General features: G+C 45.7%; 9 protein-coding genes across 9 annotated transcripts; 7 read left to right on the top strand and 2 right to left on the bottom strand.

Annotated features, from left to right (window-relative positions):
* Positions 1-3,821: 3,821 nt before the first annotated feature.
* On the top strand, positions 3,822-6,530 carry N7455_011417 (uncharacterized protein; the record flags this gene model as incomplete). Its single annotated transcript, XM_065606661.1, has 3 exons — positions 3,822-3,933; positions 5,395-5,477; positions 6,309-6,530. Coding segments are annotated over 3 exons (417 nt in total), but the record flags the coding sequence as incomplete, so codon positions are not given.
* Positions 6,531-8,578: 2,048 nt separating this feature from the next.
* Positions 8,579-11,555, top strand: N7455_011416 (SDR family NAD(P)-dependent oxidoreductase; the record flags this gene model as incomplete). Its single annotated transcript, XM_065606660.1, is given in 6 exon segments — positions 8,579-9,323; positions 9,967-10,241; positions 10,253-10,582; positions 10,639-10,757; positions 10,809-11,193; positions 11,261-11,555. 6 exon segments carry the CDS (start codon positions 8,579-8,581, stop codon positions 11,546-11,548), a joined length of 2,142 nt encoding a protein of 713 aa, XP_065459826.1. The 3' UTR covers positions 11,549-11,555.
* Positions 11,556-12,018: 463 nt separating this feature from the next.
* On the top strand, positions 12,019-13,122 carry N7455_011415 (alkene reductase; the record flags this gene model as incomplete). Its single annotated transcript, XM_040954440.2, has 1 exon — positions 12,019-13,122. The coding sequence occupies one exon, from the start codon at positions 12,019-12,021 to the stop codon at positions 13,120-13,122; it is 1,104 nt and encodes a 367-aa protein (XP_040815250.2).
* Positions 13,123-13,483: 361 nt separating this feature from the next.
* Positions 13,484-14,996, top strand: N7455_011414 (uncharacterized protein; the record flags this gene model as incomplete). The annotated part of the gene is made up of 2 exons (XM_040954469.2): positions 13,484-13,517; positions 13,570-14,996. The coding sequence occupies 2 exons, from the start codon at positions 13,484-13,486 to the stop codon at positions 14,994-14,996; spliced, it is 1,461 nt and encodes a 486-aa protein (XP_040815147.2).
* Positions 14,997-15,989: 993 nt separating this feature from the next.
* N7455_011413 (Fig1 domain-containing protein) lies at positions 15,990-16,957 on the top strand (the record flags this gene model as incomplete). The annotated part of the gene is made up of 3 exons (XM_065606659.1): positions 15,990-16,067; positions 16,135-16,514; positions 16,582-16,957. The coding sequence occupies 3 exons, from the start codon at positions 15,990-15,992 to the stop codon at positions 16,955-16,957; spliced, it is 834 nt and encodes a 277-aa protein (XP_065459825.1).
* Positions 16,958-17,069: 112 nt separating this feature from the next.
* Positions 17,070-18,281, bottom strand: N7455_011412 (uncharacterized protein; the record flags this gene model as incomplete). Its single annotated transcript, XM_040954366.2, has 1 exon — positions 17,070-18,281. One exon carries the CDS (start codon positions 18,279-18,281, stop codon positions 17,070-17,072), a length of 1,212 nt encoding a protein of 403 aa, XP_040815141.2.
* Positions 18,282-19,127: 846 nt separating this feature from the next.
* Positions 19,128-20,247, top strand: N7455_011411 (zinc-binding alcohol dehydrogenase family protein; the record flags this gene model as incomplete). Its single annotated transcript, XM_040954337.2, has 2 exons — positions 19,128-19,393; positions 19,458-20,247. The coding sequence occupies 2 exons, from the start codon at positions 19,128-19,130 to the stop codon at positions 20,245-20,247; spliced, it is 1,056 nt and encodes a 351-aa protein (XP_040815159.2).
* A 67-nt stretch (positions 20,248-20,314) lies between these two features.
* N7455_011410 (uncharacterized protein) lies at positions 20,315-20,740 on the top strand (the record flags this gene model as incomplete). The annotated part of the gene is made up of 2 exons (XM_065606658.1): positions 20,315-20,368; positions 20,531-20,740. The coding sequence occupies 2 exons, from the start codon at positions 20,315-20,317 to the stop codon at positions 20,738-20,740; spliced, it is 264 nt and encodes an 87-aa protein (XP_065459824.1).
* An 85-nt stretch (positions 20,741-20,825) lies between these two features.
* On the bottom strand, positions 20,826-21,677 carry N7455_011409 (uncharacterized protein; the record flags this gene model as incomplete). The annotated part of the gene is made up of 2 exons (XM_065606657.1): positions 20,826-21,351; positions 21,580-21,677. 2 exons carry the CDS (start codon positions 21,675-21,677, stop codon positions 20,826-20,828), a joined length of 624 nt encoding a protein of 207 aa, XP_065459823.1.
* Between the last annotated feature and the right edge of the window lie 825 nt (positions 21,678-22,502).

Here is a 22,502-nt window from a genome sequence, read left to right as displayed (position 1 = left end):
GGCCTATTTCAGGGCCTGTTAGCCTATAATGGGCTTCTACCTTAGGCCTATAGCCCATCGGTACGGCCGAGGCCGAACCCATTTGCGGGTTGGGCCTGGGTTGGGCTTTGGGCCATGTGGGGTCTGCAGATGTCTAGTTGTTTGGTGTGACTGTGAATTGCGAGAGTTGGATCGTCCAGTACACTAGAGAGCATAAAAATTGGAGTGTTTCCTTTTTGACTATGTAGTTAGTTAGATTCCACCTGGTTTGGGGTCTCCAGGTAGCATGTGGTGTTTGAGTTTTAGATCTTCCACAAATCTCAGAGCTATAGAAATAATATGCTAATATTATTCAATATCTTTGTACCCAGGGTTGGGGCCATATCTACTGATGTCATTCCACAATTACAAATACATATATTCCTCATTGAACTATATGAGGAATCAGAAGAAGCCAAATGAGCAGTGATAGCATAGAGTGCTAGATTCTCTCATATTCTGTTGACCAAAAGCAGTCCGAATTGAAAGAAAATTCTCTGAAAAAAAATATATAAATGTATCCTGTTTATAGGAATGGGTAAGTAAGGTGTTTATCTGCATCAATTCTGCTAATATCGATCCTGTGGGAGTCTCATATTCTTCTAGGTGGAATACGAAGATTGTATGGCGTATGGACGGAAGAATTAGGGTTACTCTTTATCTTAATTACCTCGTAATACGTATGGACGCCGAGGAAGCAAAAATCTCAAAAAATAGAGCAGATCAAAAACAATACCTAAGAAGAAGATGATCCAGTTCAAACTCTCGAAGGTAAGTTTCAGAAACAGCGTGTTCGGAAAGAGCATCCGGATCAGTTATTTCCATGATTTTTCGACCATCTTGGAAACTCACCATGGACCGTCGTGGCAGTTGTTGGGATTGTGTGAGAGACAATCCTTATTCATATTGAAGACCGCCATCTTTCCTCTAGTGTATGGCCAGCCCTAGTACTATTTGCCCCCTCTCTCAAGTCTCACTGCAACTACGAGCCTACTAGCGGGATCTGTGACGAGGGCTTCACGTGCGAAAGGGGATTCTGGGGTACCTAGAATAAGAGTGGGAGGAAATACAACTTCTCTTTGGGTTTGCAGGAAAAGCTCTCCCGGACATCCTTCAAAAGCGGGAAGATAAAACTCCTATCGCCCTAATTGAAAAACATACGGTCGCTGCGTGAGTCTTAGTAAACTTTAACAGTACCTCCGCAATTCAGCAATTCATGATATCTTCCCTTTTTTGCCCGCTCTATCCCTTCCATTGCGGGTGATATATCCGAGTTTCTCATATCTACTATCTATCGGGCCCAGTATCCACGAAGTAGGGGATTAGAAGAATATCCGAGGGAATTGTGGGAATTTCTCCAAGATGCTGCCCATTCGCGAACTGCGTCAGAGCTATGAATAGCGTCCATGAATATCTGCCGCGTAACTACCTCTCCTGATTGAGTAGAGAAGCCCTGACATAGGGGAAGCGCAATGTTCAAATGTAAGCCTGCCGATGGAATGAAGGCCCCCTTGGGCAAGTAGCGCTCTAAGTTATGATGCCGCAGAGTTTGAAGCACGCATGACATGAACATTTCCTCAAGGTTAAGAAGGAGCGCGCAGCCCTGAAGTGTGTAGCGAGATATACTGTCCCCGTTTGGTGTAGGTTTAAAAGCAGGGAATCGGGACAGCGTGACCCAGATATCGCTAACGACATCTTCAAAATCCCAAACACTGTAGTGTAGAGACAGATGCCTTGCTCGATGTTGCTTGTCACAGTGCTTCATAATCCGCGCTCGCATACTCATCGATTAGCCAATGTAGAGCCAAAATTTCCCTTGCCGAGTCCACATAATGTGAAGGTAGACTCCTGGGCAATCACCCTCCTCTGGGTGACCTCCAAGGTTCCTTGGCCTGAAAGATGTTGAGATCGAGTTCAAAAGCCATGTCAGAGTGCCCCACTTACTCGTCCAGGCCAATGGAGCCTGACTCTAGGACCGAAAAGAGCGACCTTGTTTCCGGGGTAAAAGCAGCCTGGGTCTTCGTCTATCAGCGGTTGGAGTGATGTAGTTAATGCGTTAGACGGTCAAATTCAGTGTGCCAAACCAAATGGAGCGATTGTAACAGACTGCCATAATTTCGATACTTTGTTATATATTTCAAGGTAATTTTCAAGCCTTTGCTTTCATGTTACAAGACACCCACGAGAAGGGAGAGATCAGAACGCATTGCGATAAGAGTTGATTCTTGGTAAAACTAACTTCCGAACAGACTATCCAATTCTAACACCTCCCCACGAGCAGGAATTGCGAGAAACACCCAACAAATGAAGTCTAGTCGGTGAGAAGGTTCTATTTGAGAGGCGACTCCTCGGTGACTGTGCGTTGAGCGGGAGCTGCAGCAGCTTTATCCAAGGGGCTTTGGATTGGGTTAGTCGGGTTCCGGAAGCAGTTCTCAGAAGAATGACAGACCTGACGGTAGTGGAAATATAAAGGCGGTAGAAAAAAGCATACTCTGCGCAAAAGACTTTTCTATGTATAACTTTTGATATGGTTGTTGGTGCCTGAGGCGCCAGTTGACAGCCTAAAGCCGCAAACCTAATAAGCGGGGTATAAAGTCAGACCGTAGTGCCTAAAGGGTGCCATATATAGTTGGAACCCAAAGTACAAATTCGTACTTCGAGACGAAATCTGGACTCGGTTGGTAGATATTTAGGAGTAGAAATCTTCCCCACTGAGTTTTTCTAGAAAAATAGCCCCCCACTACTCTTCCTTCCTCCTAGCGGAGTGCCTTTCTATCATTACGCCTTGCCGGCAAAAAGAATGGCCTAAAAAGAAGGTCGTGCCCGGGATCGAACCGGGATTGCTGGTATCAGAAACCAGAGTGATGACCATTACACTACACAACCAATTTTTTCTTAACGATTGGTAGAGTGATACATGACCCTGGGACATAAAACAGGTGATACATGGACAGAACCCCGAGTACAAAGATTCATAGTTCGAGAAGTCTATGGGAGTCAGTTGGTACATATTTCGAGCCAGGAACAGATATCGAAGCCGTGTCCACGAGAAAAAAAAAAAAAAAAAAAAAATAGTCCCCACTATTTTTCTTTCCTCCTATCGGAGTGCCTTTCCACCATTATGCATTGCATGCAAAAAGAAAGGTCGTGCCCGGGATCGAACCGGGATTGCTGGTATCAGAAACCAGAGTGATGACCATTACACTACACAACCAATTTTTTCCTTAGACTTTCTTTTTGTGTCATTTCAAATTGGATGATGCTTTTTATGTTGTACTCTCTCCCATGCGCTTCCTTACTATCTATCTGAGTACATGCTATTGCCACTCTAAGTAACTTATATGCACTGCCGTTTAGAATTGCTGATAATTTTTGTGCTTGATGTTTACATGTGTACTTATATTGTAATGTGGAAGTACGATTCTGTGAATATATATTTCAACGTTGGGTGTGATTTGAAAACATATATTTTATATATGGATAGATGACAATCAACAATATTGATTAAACATGTCTGCCGTGACATGAGCACACGATACGCAAAACCCAAAGGAGCACGAAGAGAGGTGAATGCAAGACCCAAGAGGTATCTGGCAAGCTTGGAAACCCGTATATATAATCTTCGCAGTAAAAATGTATGACACAAGGTTTCGGAGTCTCTCGAGTCCTCGTGACCCGTGAGAATAAGATAAGGAAGCCATAGTTTTCTCACGGTTGAACTATAGAGAAAACCAACTTTAACTTCAGCCTCGAGTAACTCTAAATCTCCCTTAAACCACAAATAGCCTTAGTTATACTTAGGTTGTCATATCGAGCATGACATCATCCCAAATGGGACGATAGCTCAGTTGGGAGAGCGTGCGACTGAAGTTCGCAAGGTCGCTGGTTCGATCCCGGCTCGTCCCATTACTTTTTGTATTTTTCCCACAAATACCGTTGATTTATTTTATGTAGGATATTTTTTTTTTAAAAAAAAAGAAAAGAAAAAAAAAACAATCGTTGAATAAGTAATGGGTTTGTATGGTTATGTAGGTAGTACTCGATCCAACGCACGGCCCAACTCCCACCGGCATCTTACTACCTGGTATACTCGCCTTAGTACTACGATTCAGCGTTGTGGAATTCAATTAAATAATATCTACAATTTCGACGAGAGCGGCTTTAAACTCGGCGAGGGTAAGCAACGAATGGTTATTTTAACTAAAGGTAGCCAAATCTAGTATTAGAACTAGCGGCCCTAGTGAATCTCTCACTTCAATTGAATGTATTGCTGCCGATAGCTAGGTTATACCACCTTGGTTTCTAGTGAAGGGTGAATTTCATATAGAGAATTGGTATAGGAATACCAACGTTCCTAGCGATTATTGGATTACCCCTACCGCCAATAGCTAGACAGATAATACTATAGCCTTTTAATAGCTCCAATCATTTGAAAATTGAAGTGAGAGATTCACTAGGGCCGCTAGTTCTAATACTAGATTGGCTACCTTTAGTTAAAATAACCATTCGTTGCTTACCCTCGCCGAGTTTTAAAGCCGCTCTCGTCGAAATTGTAGATATTATTTAATTGAATTCCACAACGCTGAATCGTAGTACTAAGGCGAGTATACCAGGTAGTAAGATGGCTAGGGGTAACTGCTTCTAACCGGTCTTTTTCCATAGGTTTTTGCTTGATATAGGTATATTTCTTAGGTAGTTGTTTAATAAAGCGATACGCCCAATTTTTACCGAGCTGCCGATCTGGATCATGGCGCCGAAGAATGTCAATTGCGCACTTATAGATCATATTTGAGGTTGGTGGTGCATTTGCAGTATTCAAAGTGTCAATCCAAAGCATTAATGCCTTCTCTTGATCTGGTTCTAGGGCTTTGTTAGGACCAGTACGACTGCTTCGAGAAGTGCGACCGTGGATTCGACCCCTCAGGGTATAGTATGGAACGTCGAATTCCCGCGCCAATACTGAGAGAACAGGCTTCTTGCTTGCATGGTAGGCTTCAATAGCACTACTAAGGCGATCCTCCAAATTCGGAGAAGAGAAAGGCATTTTTGGGGTAGTAGAGAGAGTTGTAAAATGGTGGGTAGATGAAGTTTTGCATTAGACTAGTTTTTGCATTAGACCAGTGCGGCCCAACACCCGCTACTGGGTGTTGGGCCGTGCGTTGGGCCGAGTACAGCAATAGTCGCCCGCTTATGCCATGCCTTTTTTTGTATGTTCTTTTTGGATCTCTTTTTTATGTGCATATGAAGGTGAAGCATGAACTAACTGCACAAGATATTTTTCTACTTATAACATTTAATGAATTAGACAATGCTTGTAGCTAACCACTTCCAGAAACCGCATTTCTTGTAGATAATTCTGTTTAGATTTATTTAGAGTCATAACTCTTAAATATCTCTCGATTTTTATCCCAAGTGGGACGATAGCTCAGTTGGGAGAGCGTGCGACTGAAGTTCGCAAGGTCGCTGGTTCGATCCCGGCTCGTCCCATTATTCTTTTTATATTTTTCCCCCCTTGACCCACTGCTCAAGCATGAGCTCGGGATACGACTCTAGAATAATGCAAAACTAGCCAGTCTAAAGCAAATTTCGTGACATAGGTACTACTACGTACTATTTAGGTAGGGTGGGTGTAAAAGAAATACCTTTTTTTTTAAACTGCAAAATGATACCTTTGGCAAACGTACTTACTTCCACTTACATACTTACTTGGGATCAGAATCCAAGGTATCAAGAATAAATTGTAAAAACGTCCAATCTGTTCGTACTTGGAATGGACGAATGGAAGGCCATATCTATGAACTTTACTATCACCGTAGATCTGAAAACCCCTCGTTGGTTGAATTCGATTTTGTAATGGAATCAGAAATAAACAGTGATAATGTCAGTTTGTACTAGATTCCATTGAACGAAAGCAGCCTGAATTGAAATGCTTTCCTGCGATATAACATAATGTATGATATATGCAGATCTCAAATCGTATCGAAGGCGCTAATCTCGATTGCGTAGGAGTTCACACCTGGCAAGCCAGAATGTATGCCGAGTTAGGGTTAGCGTTGAAATCCTGGTTTCTCAGAATTCACTTCATTCTCAACAGAGAACGGGGAGAAGACATCTAAACAGACTACCAAAACGACATGACAAGGCCGCATAAGCGGCGGGCTATTCTTGTGGCATTCGAAGATTGTAGTGAGTAATTAATATGCTTTCTAAGAAATGCGACCGTAGACCTCCTGTACGGTAGCACTATATAAAAGGTACTTATATCAAGAAATCCTTACCGGACTATGTAGACCCGTGAGACCCAAATCCGGGTCATGCTGGTCCGAGCACCTAAAGCACCTAAATCATTAGTCAGATTCATCATGCCAACCTGGGCCTCAATCTTCATCCCAAATGGGACGATAGCTCAGTTGGGAGAGCGTGCGACTGAAGTTCGCAAGGTCGCTGGTTCGATCCCGGCTCGTCCCATTATTTTTTGCTTTTTCCCTGCCCAGGTCCTTGGGATATCATGAAGTGGGGCGATAGCTCAATTGGGAGAGCATCCACGGGTGCCTAGGCGATGGAAGTTTACTCCAATCACATACATCTTACCCGGCTCGCCACATTTTCTGTTTTCTTTTTTCGGCCTAAGCACCTTTCTTTCCAAATTAGACAGACCATCTTACATTATACCTGGGAGGTAGTAATCACAGTTGGTTAAGGCTGGTTTATTGTCAAGTCATTGTTGTAATAGGGTAATTTGTCCTAGACGCAGGACGTAAGGTGCTCTACACCCAGTCAACAATTTCGCGGGAGGTGCCGTAAATAACCATTATTTTATAATGGCGAGAGACCGCTTTTGACGCTCTTAGCTCCTTAAGACAATAAGGATGATGGCTGCTAGATACTTTATGAGTTTATGAACCAACGACTATTCATCTATACATGGAAGGAGAGAAATACCTATCTGACTAGAGGAAGCCCCAGATAGTCGTGTTCCTGACAAAGGAAGAATTCGCAAGGCCTTGATATGTGGCTATGCCATTATAATAGTTGGGCAGAAGGAGGAGGAAGAAGGAAGATAATAATTCGGTAGCAAGTCTAGTATCCACCAGCTTGACAAGACTAAATCTACCAGTTCTATGGATGTGCCCCTAGAAGCCAGACTTTGAAAGAGTAAATATACCAGAAACTCTGTTGAGGGAAGAGATAAAGATGGATCCCCGGAAGAAGTTTCACTGCTAGGCTGGCTTGGTATTCTTCATCCAACTGTGTGTGCCCCGTGTCTATCTATCCCCTGTGCTGTGTGATCCGCTAATGGCTTCCCCATGTGCGAATAACAAGCTTCTGCATCAGTCTTCGCATAATGGGTAGGTTTTATTCAAAACAGGCTGTGTATCACAGAATGACTCGATCGGGTAATGTAAGTTGTGGTTTGGAGTGAGCTAATTGGAATTTAACATCAAAATCTCGGAATTAAGAGCCCTCATGTCAAACCTACAGACTAAGCTGACATTTGAGCAATTGAGTTTGCAAAGGCCTATGATTAATTCTGGCCGGAATGAGGGGGAATCCTTGGTCTCTGCAATTAGCTGGGAGTTGGAAGACCACCCGCCCACTTTGATCGGCCTAGTTGCTCTGGGTATGTGGGGCAATTTTTGGCTTCAAAAATATAATTCATGACCAAACAACGAGACTCACTGGTGCTTGTTCTTCCGATGTGACGCATCACTCATTCCATTGCATGAGGCGGACGGAGTGCTGGATGATGGATGGTACCTTAATACGGCCAATCGGACGAATAACGAAGAATTGCGCCGGTGGGACCGCGGGATTTAGGGTAGTAAAGCTTTCCTTCATATTCGCGGGCTTCAATTGCTCAATCGCTCCTGGAGTCGGAAGCAGTAAATTATACGAAACGATGCTAATACTGGCTATGGCTAATCCTGAGAAGCTTAAAGGAGTTCGAAGTTTCTAACATGCTGTGCTAAATGCGGATGGAGACCCAAATCTCTGGTGAACCTCGGCGAGTCATTGCGCATCTCAGAAGCCTAAACCAGCTTAGCCTTGTGGTTTGGGAGGTAGGGGTGGGACTTAAGGGAAAGTCCGTTGACATCCGTGCCCATCCAGGGGTATGATTTTGCCATCTATCGGTTGACTAGGAGCTAAGTTTGCTAGGAGGACCCTAGTAGTGTTAGTTAAGGCGATGGTAGATAAATTACAAAGCGACACGCTATCGAACCCCGATCGTCCATCCGTGGATGCAATCTGCCCCTTCGATCGTGCATCGTGCAGCCACAATATGCACCTACCGAGCTTCCAGTTCGATAACTGGCGGGGCGCTTAGTTAATGTGGAGAAACTAACAAAGAATAGATTCAAGTGCTTTCTTGATTGGATTCCTCTAAAAAAGCAAACATTCAAATAGATACTAACACCAGTTCATTGAGTCCTACCAGATCCTTGCTAATCGGTCAACCCCTCATATTGCCCTTCGTGGCCTCGCTCTCCTCCCAGAAATACTTTTATCACAGCTTTCCAAATAATTATTTCTACACATACCAACCCCCAAACCAACCGTTATGGCACCCCGTTTGTTAAACAAGATATGCCTTATCACCGGTACAGGTGGTGGGATGGGACGTGCGGCAGCCCTCAAATTTGCCCGAGAAGGAGCCAAAATCGTTGGCTGTGACATCAACGCCGTGAACGACACCGCAACCATCGAAGCCGTACGAGAGCTAGGTGGTGAAATGATATCTATGTCCTCATGCGATCTCACAAAACATGAAAACTGCGAGCAACTTGTGAGCCTAGCCATCAAAACGTATGGACGTATTGATGTGCTGTACAATAATGCGGGAATGGCCCACATGAGCTGGCTGGATGACGGCAAGGATGACGACTGGTACAAAACAATTGACCAGGAGTTAAGCCTTGTCTACCTGTTGACTCGTGTCGCATGGCCACACCTAAAGGAGTCCGGTGCATCCATAATCAATGTTGGATCTGCCAACGGCTGGATTGCGATTCGTCCATTGCCTGGTATCGCTCACACAGCTGCGAAAGCTGGTGTGATTTCCATGACCCGCCAGTTGGCTATGGAAGGGCGTGCGCATGGTATCCGGGCCAATTCAATCTCACCAGGCCTTATTCAGACTTTGCAAACCGCACCTTTGCTCGAGGACGCGGAGTGGGCCTCAGATGTGATGCAAAAGATCATGATTGGACGCATCGGTCAGCCAGAGGAGATTGCCGCTGTGGCTAGCTTCCTTGCTTCAGATGAGAGTTCCTATATCACTGCTGCGGATATTCGGGTCGATGGTGGTATGACAGCCTGGTAGTGGAGTTATGTACATACATGTTTTGCCGAGTGGTGATTGAGACGAATGCATATAATATGGTGTCTGTCATTGTGTTGGCCATATCGGCACTTTCTGGGAGTTGGTTCTCCACTGTTCGCTGCATCATCCTTACTGGGAAAGATGGTTGGAATAAAGCCTGTGTTATTACGCTGTGCTGTGTATATGCCGCGGGTCCCTTCCAAGGTTTGGTTAGCCGAGCGGCCGCGTCTCACTCAGAACCTTGGAAACTTTATCACCGATATGTTCATGCCGGTTGCCGGTCTCGGGGGGGGGGGGGGGGCACCTCCACGGCTGGCCCCGCCCTCGACCCCGGGGGCAGTGCGTCTGATTTGTAATCCAACCACCCCCCGAGGCCCCTGGAGCCTAGCCGTCGACCCCGGACAAGATACTGATTTAACTAATTCATTGTACGCTTATGAAAGGGATGTGCATATCATAGAATTTGCCTTTCTTAAGAATATGCACACATTTTGATCAAAGGCGACCGTTTAATTAATCTACAAATATTGTTCTATTTCGATGTCTACACACAACGAGCTCAATACAGGTAGGGCAGAGCTTCAAGGGAGCGGGGATGACTCCGTTGATTAACCTTGACTTTTCAGGTGCTGAATTCCTTTTTATTCCATTAAAAAACTCAAATGACCGCACAACGAAGCGCTTAGCTCGATCGCATGCTGTAGCGCAAGGCCTCCGGAGCAAAAGAAAGCTTCAGCAAAGTTCCGGCCATCATTTCCATGTTCTATGCCCAGCAAACAATAAGAGCCAATCCGCGAGCAAAGTGAAACAAGATGAAGCTCTTATCGCACCACCAGCCTCCCTTGCTGTAGGCTTCTCTGATCCTCTCCAAATGATGGCCGCAGAGTCCCCGATACTACGGGTATTGCTAAGAGGCAAGCTTCTGGAACCCACCCGATGTCCGACAGCGGCTCACAAGATACAGAAAAGTTTCAACAACCTACGGAGCCGGTATTCAGTGTTGCGGATGAACTTGTGCTTCAAAATTTCCGCTCCGTTCTTCGAAAAGGACTAGATGATAACGCTCTTCTGAGCGCTGTCATGCTCACATTTTTATTTACCGTCACAGCAGGTATGACCAACAGGGAGTGTCTCGAATACCAAAACAAGGCTCTGAGCTCTATCCGTCAAAGAATGAGTTCTCCGGATAAGGCTGCTACGGAGTCTACAATAGGAGCTATTTTGCTACTTGCCGGTATAGAGGTTTGTCCAAGCTTTCCTTCAATTTTGTCATAAAAGCTAAAGCTTTTATTATAAAGGCCCGGCTTGGGATGCCACGTCAAGTCCAGCTCCACATGGGAGCAATACAACTTATTCTTGATGTATGCCAAAGAAAGCGCGTCTATTTGAGTGACGATATCAAACGTGCAATTTTCTGGTAAGTAAGTCAGAGCATTTCCTGACAGCTAAGCCTTATAATGGTCGACAGGTCAGACTTAAATGGTTCGGTCGTGACAGGCTCAAGCCGAGTTGTTGATCACACAACCTTTTCCGAGCTCCAATGGAGGAGGTATCCTTCCCATCCGGACTTTTTTATTCTTCCACCTGGATTTCAAAGTCGCGCTTATTTATTAGGCCAGGATTTTGTTGAAATTCTCAAGGATGTATTTGCATTGCAATGTATCCGAGATACAAAAATCCTCGACAAAGAGGAGGCAATGCCGATGGCACACATCGATAACCACCAAGCGTCCATCCAGTCGAGGCTAGTGAGCTTGCCAGTTTGTTCACCTATCTCGGAATGTTGCCACCAAGCGGCGTATCTATGTTCGACCATGCTGCGCTGCAAAATATGGCGGACTTCAACCATCCCCGTAAGTAATCGCGTTGACTGCATTTCCCCCCCAGTCGCTCATACTGGGTATTGCTAACTCCAGCTAGTCTCACCTTTCATTACAATTGCTCTACAAGATACAATCAGCGATAAATAGTCCAGTATGGGATGATTCGCTTGATTTGTTGGCTTGGCTCTTGCACATCGGAGGTGCTTTTGCTCCCGCAGGGTCTATACGACAGGGCTATGTGCAGCTGTTGCACTTGAATCACAGCAGATTAAGGTGGCTTTATACATCATGGCCAGAACTGCTTCTCATTCTTAAGCAGTTCATATGGTCCGACAATGCATTTTTGTCCCAGGTTAAAGCCTTTTGGGAAGAAAATTCACTCTAGACTAGCTCAATCGAGAAATTCCTTGACAGCTCCGGGCTTAAGCGGTCAAAGGGTTGAAATGTTGATTTCAAATCATATATAATTAATTTTGGAACTGATGACAGCCTTCTTCTATTTGTCATGGCCAATTATGCCTAGGTGGCGCCGATTACTTCCAGGCTGAAAGGGAGAAACTCTCCGGATGTTGTGCTCCACTAACCTCATATTTTGGATGGATGATTGGCCCAATGCCGAAAGCTCTAACCGCAAATGGTTAAGCTCGTTAGCCTTTCCCTAATAGGAAGTATCTTTTTTCCCTTTTGAGAAGTATCTCTTTACCCTACTCGTAAAGAGCATCTAACGTTCATCCGACGACTACAGGATATCTTGATTTGAAAGTCGAGTACAAATACCTGGCCTGCCGTGAACCACTATGGGTCAACTATTCTTAACTCTCCCACTGAAGCACAGCTGTCTAAAGATTCTTGACAATGCCTCAATCACGTCTTTTCAAGCCCCTCAAGATTGGTGACATGGAAGTGAAACATCGCATCGGAATGGCACCACTCACTCGCTTCCGAGCAACCGAAGATCGAGTGCCAACACTTCTCATGAAGGAATACTACGGCCAACGCGCCGCAGTACCAGGTACCTTGATCATCGCCGAGGGAACATTTATATCAGCAATCTGCGGCGGATTCCCGCACGCACCAGGGCTTTGGCGCGAGGACCAAGTCGCTGCCTGGAAGGTCATCACCGATGAAGTTCATCGCAAGGGATGTTTCATATTCTGCCAACTATTCGCTATGGGCCGTGCGGCGGATGTTGATGTAGCTCGGAAAGAAGGTATCGATATCGTGGCGCCCAGTGCTATTCCCAAGGAAGAAGGCGCTGTGGTACCCAGGGCCATGACTGCCGACGAGGTCAAGCAGACAATCCAGGATTTTGTCGCCGCTTCGAAGAACGCTATTCAAGCCGGCTTTGACGGAGTCGAGATTCATGGCGCGAATGGATATTTGCTCGACCAATTCATCCAAGATGTGAGCAACAACCGTGACGATGAGTACGGTGGGAATGTGGAGAATAGATCTCGTCTCCTCGACGACGTGATCAAAGCTGTTGCTCATGCCATTGGTCCTGAACGTGTCGGGCTTCGACTGAGCCCTTGGAGTACGTTCCAGGGTATGAGAATGCAGAATCCCATCCCGCAGTTCACGGATGTGATCAGCAAAGCCAGCCAGGCGGATATTGCATATCTTCATCTGGTCGAGTCGCGGATCTCTGGGCCCCAAGATTATGACGGTCATGACACTCTGGACTTTGCATACAATATATGGAACGGACCTTTTCTTATTGCTGGCGGGTATACATCGCATGAGGCCCGTAAGTTGGTGGACGAGAAGTATCCGGACAAGGACATCATGGTCATCTTTGGCCGGCACTTCATTTCCAATCCGGATCTCATATTTAGGATTAAAAAGGGTCTGGAGCTGAATGCGTACAAGAGAGACACATTTTATGTCTTCGAGTCGGCAGTGGGCTATTCGGATTACCCATTCAGCAAGGAGTATTTAGCAAACGAGACAAATGTTTGATATATTTTGGCTAAGTAGCTAGAGTAATTTATATGCAATCTCATCAACTCCAAGAGATTTCATTGCCTGGGTTAGGCGCCAAGGGCCATAAAATTGCAGAATAAACCATCTCCTCCTGACAAACATGATTTGCAATATCTAGACTTGCTGACCTATGCAGCCTCGATAGTCGTTCAGATATGAAATCTTTTATCTCGCGGCGATACGTTTCCGTCTTGCTTTGAAGGTCTTTCCAGCCCCCCAAAAACTGTCGATGTCCCAAAATAGATTTAATATACCCGGAAGATAGTTATGCCGACTTATTCCCCTATATTCTGACAGCACATGGTGCTTTTATGTTGTACATAGTCGTTGTATAGAAATGTCGCACCCCACAGAATCCATGAGACTTGCAAGTTAGTGAAATATATTTTTTGAACTATGTCGGTGGCGCTAACCGGAACCTAGGTCCCAATGAACGCCGTACAATTAGCCGCGAAGATGTCGGCTACTACAACGCGCTCGTCATAGCCGCAGTTTATGAGATTGCGAGTGAAAATATAGACATTAATTCCGCCCAGTCATTTCTTGCACCTTTGAGACACTGCATCGAGAAGTATCCATACCTAAACGTGGTTGTCAAGGACAAGCACACCGAGAAGCCAGCATACGAAGCGGTTTCTAGCATTGATCTCCACGATCATGTGTCTATAATTCACGACGATGAAGCCAGTAGCAAAGGCGATATGGCAACAATCCAAAAGATTCTACCAGCCATACTTGATCGGTCATGGCCCGCTGATATTCCACCTTGGCGAATCGTGGTCCTCCCTCTGGTGTCGCCGCGAGACTCCACAGTGACGCGATGCTTTATCACCTTTGCGTTCTCCCATGCTCTCGGCGACGGCATGGTTGGAGTTGCATTCCACCGCACCTTTCTAGATGCGTGGCGACAGACTACGGGCGTGGAGGAGAATACCTCTTTCTTAGTGACTCCGCCAAGTCAAACGCTTCCGGCACCCTTTGATACACCTGAAAGGCTTCCCATATCTTGGAAGTTCCTGCTCGAGCCGTTGATAGCAGTTTACTTGCCAACGTTTGTGGCCAAACTTCTTGGGCTCCGCGCATCTGCCAGCACGCTAGATGCCGGTACTTGGATTGGGTCACCCATGTTCTTTGACCCGGCGGCCACCCTCCAGAGTAGAGTAAGACTCCTCGAGATTGAGGCTCCGCTGGTCCAAACGGCCTTGCAAACATCAAGAAATCATGGGACCAAGCTCACGGCAACGGTGCATCAGATGATTGTTCGGGCGCTAAGCAGGGCCATTCCTAACCCCGAAGTAACCAATTTTGTTTCGGGGACGCCTGTCGATATGCGAGCGTCTATTGGGACGCCGGGTCTCACGTGGGGCCTTTTCGTATCTGGTCATTACGAGGTACATCCACGGGTACCAAATGCGACGGAGCCTGCTTTTTCCGAGGAGATGTGGGCAGCTGCGAGTTCGATGACAAGAAATCTTGCTACATGCGGTGCGAGGCTGCAGGACCAAGCAATCGGCCTCCTGAGATATGTCCCCAGCATAAGGAGTTGGACATTGAGTAAAATTGGACAGCAGCGGGACTCCTCGTATGAACTGAGCAATCTGCTTGCCTTCGATAACATGGGTGACGGTGCAGATCAAAAGTGCAAGGTCGTCAAGATGGTATTCTCACAGCCTGGTAATGTTACTAGTGCACCGCTTGTTTTCAACATCATCAGTGTCAAAGGGGGTAGCTTGATGTGCACAGTGAGTTGGCAAGCTGGAGCCTTGGGCGTGCCAGTAGAGGAGGAAATGGCATTGGTTGATGATATATGCTCATCAATTCGTGCTGACTTTAAAACCCTGAGGGATTGATGTTACAGCCGGCCAACCGTCGGACCTTTTGTTTGTATTCTCAGACTTGTACAGTATAATAATAATAGTTGATATTTCTGCCCCAGGACTGATCTCTCTTCCTTTCCCTCACCAGCTTAGCCCAACCCATGATTTTATTTCCCTCTCGCCTTCTCTAGAGGGATCTGAGCAATTTGTTCTTATCGACTCCATCTTCTGAGCACAATCACATTGAACAATAAACCAGAGGTAGCAGGCCACCGCCCCTCGTTACCACGGGAAGGGAAGTCTTCGATGTCACATCGACAGTATCACGTTACGCGCAATTTCGACTTCACCGCGCCAATTCGTGCATTATTCGACCGAGAAACTGACGAGCTTACCGTCTTACCCCACACTTTCGAGCCCCCTCGTCATTATGAGAAGACTGATAACCACACACGCATATACTCGCGTACAAACACGCGTGGTTGTCCACGGAGGATAGCGTTTAACAACAACCCTGTCACGGAAGTTGCGCGACGAACTATCGTGTCCATATGACAAGTACGAGACACTAACTCGCGGTATTTAACGCTAGTCATCCCCCTTGGTCACAGAACGTGTCAATAAAGTTCGATCGTACCAAAAAAGTGAAATGAAGTAGATTGAATGTTATAATAGATTGTTGAGATGGTAGATTAGGCCCCAATCTAGGGTAGTAACTGCATAGTTAGTTCTGAGAGCTTGTCCCCTAGAGAATATAACTCTCTTTCCTTCTCTCTGGTCTTTCGTCTTGTAGAATCCAACACAGATCTATCCTAAATGTTGCATGGGCGCACTAGTCTAGATAAGTTAGTATAGGGTGTTTTCAGCTCGAAATACGAGGCGCAATTGAAATTGACATTCTCACTTAATTCTTCTACCCCTCCTCTCAACCTACTACATCTTTAGTACTAAAGCCATGGAATTGAGGTCCGAAATTAAGCGAATAAGTACGATTGTCAAGATTTAGAATGGGTTATAAGTGCTGACATGACGAACCGCCACAAAGGGGAATCATTGCCTCATTTCGCTTACCATCAATCTTTGATGCTCCTGTCGACGATTGCAGTTATTTTACTATGTGAGGGAAATTAATATATTGATTCTGGATTTGTCGATTAATATATTCTCCCAGCAATTCTACTTGCGGGCTGTTATTTTTCCAGCAGTCTTAAGCAATATATACCTGTTGTCGCTAGAATATACAGCGACAGAGTCTTCGTTCTCTACAACACCCGTGCAAGTAAGCTCAGCTATTGCGCATGCTATTCACAATGTGTCGCAAACCGGCAACGGAACAACTCTCGAAGTGCGAGCGGGGTACATGGGGATCTGCGTAACGCAGAGCGATACAGGACGCATCTGCTCTAGTAATGTAAAGGTGCTAGCAAATTTGTTTCAGACACAAAGGTCTGTCAACAACGGGAATACAAGCACAGAACTTGTACCCGACCCGCTCAATTTGATTATGATTGCCAATGAATTTAAGGAGAAGATTGTATTCAATGGTCTGATGTAAGTCTTTTTCTCTGTCCAGGTGGCTATTTCGATACTGCAATATACTAATGGCATTATTATATAGATATATCGTGGTAGCCTTGATGTTCATTTGTATCCTCAGCCTATCAACATTCCCTGGATGGCATGAGGAAGTTGATGATAACGGATCAGAGTACGAGATGAAGCCATTCCCTTCTCAAATTTCATTATCGATTTGTTTACTCGCTGTGACCAGCTTTGGATTTGGTCTTATTTCCATATTGTGGCAGCACATCAACAGCAGTGCTACAGCGACATTGACCGAAATTCTCACCTATGGCACCGTCTCGGGCCATGTGGGAGCTGTGGCGATGGCATTGGGATGGCTCTCTATAGGACTGATTGCAATTGTCTGTATGGCACTTTTCATGATGAAATTAACATTGACTATCATTAGACAACCAGACGAAGATGATTAGTCTAGTATATAGAGGCAACCCAGTTTCCCACTTGCAATTTAGCAGACTGAATTGAGACACCAGACAAAAAACTTTCATAACTAGCTCGGTACAGCCACATAGATTCATTCATTCACTCCAGCAGATCTTCAACTAAATTTTGAACTACACCATCCGTAGAAAGATGTTCGTGAATAAGCGAAACAATTGCCCCCGAAAAGGCATGTATGAACCAGCACTCATGAGCTCCAGCCCATTTAACCAGAACAGCCGCCCAGTGGGCTAGCACAATAAGGGCGGCTGGACTTTGAAGTGCAACCATATGGTTGAAGTGGTCTGTGGTTTTGTTTAACCATGCGCTTATACCTTCCCACCCCCCTGATAAAACATTGGACTCGTAGACGCTGTTACAGCATTGGACCAATGCTGCAATGCCGAGTAGGATAGCTGGCGCATCTTGTTCATCATCTGGTTTCCCGAATATCTCGGCCATGCGATAAGGGAGCACCTGAAGACGGTTGAGAAGCAGAGTCGGTGCTGCGGTGGCAGCTCGCGGGCTATTCGTACCCAAAGATATTTGAAGATCGCTGCCCGTACTCTGCTCAAATTTAAAAGAGTTTCCTAGCTGATAAGACGCAAAATCCCGAACATCACATAGTAAAGACTGTAGCCAAGATATAGATGTGGCAGGACCTAGGACATTCTCTCGATTCGCAGTGAATCCAATCAAGGTCCATCGCGCACAGCTCAAAATGCCCCTTACTTGAATTGCAGCACTTCTCATTTGCCTGAGAGTCTCGGTGGACGCAACGTTTGAACTATTGTTTATCATTTCGTTGAACCCGACCAAGAATTTGGAACGGAGGACTGTCGCCCGTTCACAATGCTTTTGCTGTGCTGTTGTCTCATCCTTGAGCACGGCTGAATGGTATGCAGAAATGGCCAGCAATCCACACATCATCCACCGTTGTTGTAGACCCAACGAAACAATGTACGTCCCCCAATATTGTGACGCTGGTGGGGAATCCTCGACTTGAGGAAGTGTCAAACACGTTGTAATGATGAAATGATGGAAGTAGGTCAATGTATCTAGGTCCACCACGGGAGAAAGCTCAGAACGTGACATCGGCCGTGCTACTGGCGGCACTTCATTCACACTAGAGTTCTGCCTGTCATGCCCACCCCCTTCATCCGAACCCTGTGACTCCGCAGCTCTTGCCACCGAGACCTCGAAATACTTGAGTTTCGTACCACGAAAGAACGTCTGAAGCTTCACTGAGCGCGCGTGGGAGGCAAAATAATCCGGCCCACTAACATTATGGACATCACTCCAGTGGCGTCTCATGCGTTTAGAGCTTGCGCAGAGATGCTCACACCCGGTCATGGTACAGGAGTACCCAGACACTATGGGTAGGGCATGAACCGGCGATGTACTTGGGTTAGGCGGTGAAATATCACCCGGCTCAACGATGTCGAGTTGATGGATGGTGGACAGTAAACTAAGCCTTTCTTCTCGGTAAATTTTGTGGCGGAGCAAATGGCTCCCCAACGCATTTTTCTGAATGGCGTACTGGCAATCTCGGCAGATCAGCACTTTGTATTTCGCATTATACTCGAGAATATCTCGTGGACCGAGCCGCATATTAAATAGCAACCCTTTTTCCGGGGTGGAGGTTGAGATAGACGCTGGAAGATAACGCGGGGCCGAAAGGGCATCCATGGATGTACTGCGGTTTACGTATTCGGAGCTCACCCTTGGAGTTCTATTAATAGAAACATTTCTTGATCGAATTGAATAATATGCCAATCAGTGAATCGGTGAGGTCTACATAGAAATGAATCACTAGACAGCCGTCTCTATTGAGACTATCCAAATATATCTGTGCTGCGTAAGCAACATAATTCGGCATTAAGTCCGAGATCGGAGTTAAGGGTGGAACGGCAGATATGGTTCTCGATGGGAACTGCACATGCGGTTCTGGCATTTTTTATAGTTGGTAATATTTACTACCTACTTGCTTTGAAATAATGATGCTAATTTGAAATCATCTCAAATGTGCGAAAGTACTTATAGTTTGGCATGTTCTGCCCAAGTTTGCTTTTTACATCAACAGTCTGCTCTAATCAAGTATCTCATAAGCATCGTCTTACCTTTCTCGCCTTTTTTCCAAGACCCAATTCTTCTATTGAAATGTCCACCCCCAAGAACTTAGCTGCATGGCTCATCAAAGCTGGCTCTCCCCTACAGGTGGGAGATGCTCCGCTGCCCACAGCTGGTCCAGGAGAACTCGTCGTTAAAAATTCCGCGATTGCTATCAACCCGCTCGACTGTCATATGCAAGACTCCGGTGTCTTCGTGCAACAATGGCCCGCCATCTTCGGTTGCGATATCGCTGGTGAGGTGTATGAAGTTGGGAACGGCGTTGAACGCTTCAAGAAAGGGAATCGTGTAATTGGGTATGTTATTTGACAGCATATCGAGATCAAACAATTCTGACATAATTTAACCTCTCTTCAATAGACATGCTATCAACCTGACTAGTGGGCGCCCCCAGGATGGCGCATTTGCTCTTTACACGGTAATTCCTGCAAACAAAGCGGCCATACTGCCCGATGAAATATCGTTTACGGATGGCGTTGTGGTCCCATTCGCATTGGAGGCGGCTGTTTGCGTGCTGTCCCTCAAGGAGCCCGGTGTAGCCATGCTCGGTGTAGCTACACCGGCACTGGGCCTTCCATACCCCTCGCTGCAAGACGTCCCATCGTCTGGCAAGACACTCGTTATATATGGTGGCTCATCCTCTGTTGGCTCGATGACGGCTCAGCTTGCCAAAGCGGCCGGACTACACGTCATCGCCATTTCTGGAGCACACAATTTCGAATTCAGCAAGCGATGCGGCGCAGCTGAAGTATTCGATCGCAATGATACTTCACTTGCCAACAAGGTTAGCGAAGCAGTTAGAGCGAGTGATGGCGAGTTCGTTGGCATCTTTGATGCCATAGCTACCCCCGAGACTTACGCTCACGACATCACCATTCTTGGTCAGCTGGGTGGAGGACACCTTGTTTGCGTGCATCCACCTCCTCCTGCTACCGATCTCCCCACTGGTGTCAATGCCGGTATGATCTTTGCTGTCAACGATGTTGCGACGCCTGTCTGGGAGAAATATGTTACGCCTGCCTTGAAGTCTGGAAAGCTCCAGTGCTTCCCGCCTCCGCTTGTCGTCGGCAAAGGTTTAGAGCATATACAATCTGCGTTAGAAAAGTCCAAGGCAGGAGTTAGTGCCACGAAGCTGGTGGTGGAGCTGTAACTAGTGCCCTTTCCCTTCCTAGTCAGCAAATTGTTGTTCTTGGAAGGTTGGGCCAAACGTCTCTCATATGGTTCCATTATCCACGAGGGAGCAGTTTGACAGTCCTTTCGGCCATATTTATGTTAATTCCTACAAGCATTAGTTTGAAAACTCTGGTCAAGACATAATAATCCGTATCTGTCCTAAAACAAAGTTTCTAAATTCAACACATTTGTGATATTATATTAAACCACCTGGGCAACTTGATATTCAGGTTCTCCAATTCCTATTTCGTGGAATATAGTACAATCTTCAGACAGCTGGGCCACCGAAAGAAACTTCCACCACTCTCACAAGCCTTATTTTTGAAAACGGCGAGAAGATCAAATCGGTTTGGACGGCAGTGGTTAATAAGAAAGGCGATGATAAGAAAAGGCCGACCAGTTGGATTGAGGTTATGGAGGCTGAGCTGAAGGATAAGTCTCAGCATCAATTCAAAATCACCTGGGTTTGATCTTTTCGATTTCCATCTAGTTGGACTAGTCTTAAGTCTGTCAATGCGCACTTCTAGTTAGTTATTTAGAAGGAACATGAAGGGTTCAATCAAAACGGAATTCAAGTTTGATTTCGGGGCGTTTTATTGCATAGTCCTCGGGATATTCATTCCCATCTTCATCCTGCACCGTCCCATAGCAGCCATCGTAAACGGGAATCCATCCATCGGGGGAATTTGGGCACAGCGCCGACATGGGGTCCCAATCATATTGCATATAGAGATACCATAACGCTTTGATTTGCACCCTCATAAATCCGCGGTAAGAAGCGTTGTCGTATCTCTCTTCGGGGCTATACCGCGGATCAACTACCTCAAGAAACCCATTTTGTTCATCCTTGATAATCGATTTTAATGATTTCTCATCAATCACAAGACAAGAGGCAAAACGAGGTTCATCGCAAAACTCCACCTGCTTGATCTTACGCAGATATTCGACGAAATGGCTGCGGATTTGTTGAATACTGGTAGTATTCCAACGATTGGGGTCAGAAAGAATCACATCTTTGTGTGATTTTTCTATCAGTTGTTCAAGGTGGGATTCATTGCCGTTGATTTCAGACCTGATCCCCCTTTTCAGTTGTTGAGCGATTCTTTTTAGCACAGTTGGCCACAGTTCTTCAGATTCAGGCGTATAGACTGTTCGATAGATGATGAAGCCCCAAGGAAGATTGCATGTGAGTCATTGGGTTAAGAAATGATGGCTAGGACGACCAGCCGCATTCTTGAACCATGGCTCTCGCGCCCATTTCGAAGAGGCCTCTTTAGTGAGTTCAGGGTGATGTCAGCATTGTGACCACATTGGGTGATGATAGAACTTCTCAGGATCTAGTTCCTCAGCCTGATCGTTGGGGTCGGGGTCGTTAGCGGAGGCAGAGTCAGATGGAGATGAAGTCATTTGTGAAAAGAGATACACCACAAGATACCCAAAGAGAAGGAATAGAAAAAGATAGTAGATTACGGAAATGGTGAAATCCATTTTGCACAAAGCTCGAAGGTGAAAGAGATCAAGTGGGAAGGGCGAACTTTTAAAGTGGGAAGATTAGCGTGGATTCCCTTGGCATTTATGCACATGAGGGTAACTACACTAATATATGTTGTACATAGTTTGACCTGACAGAAATCAACCGATCCTGTGGCAAGGATGTAATGGTATGCGAAGCAGATTTTGATCTTTATCAAGTGGCAACTCCGAGGTCGGTTATTTAATGTGACAAGAGGGGGTCGAGGACAGATGAAGATGAAAATATTTGCAAAATATAGAAAATATGATAAAATAAGGGGGAAAGATAAAGAATATAATTCTCGATATCCTTATATAATCAGCCTTGTATAAAGTTTTATCGCCAGAGAAAGACGCAGTTGGTATATATCCCCCGCCTAGGCATATGCTGCATCACCAAGACAATAGGCCACATGCTGACAGACCCAGACACATTTAGCTTGCCTGGTATGTCGTCATCCATGCCTTGTCAGCCTCCAGATCTTTCAACACGCCCTCAATACCACCCAGTTCACCTTTTCTGACTTCATACGGATGGCTCGAGAACCAACCCTGTGCGAGACCTCGGCCAATGAATTGGAAGAAAGCAGCCGCGAATTCCTTCTCACCAGTGGATGATAGAAAGCAAACCCAACTTCTGAGATTGATAATGAAAATTATGAAATAGACATTCAATATCTCACCTGTAAACATGCACCTTTCTTGATAAACGTTCCATCT

Source organism: Penicillium solitum (assembly GCF_028829755.1).
Source record: "Penicillium solitum strain IBT 25940 chromosome Unknown utg000009l_segment0_segment0, whole genome shotgun sequence".
Taxonomy (NCBI): Eukaryota; Fungi; Ascomycota; class Eurotiomycetes; order Eurotiales; family Aspergillaceae; genus Penicillium; species Penicillium solitum.
Note: the sequence above shows the minus strand (reverse complement) of the source record. Positions and strands in the feature narration are given on the sequence as shown.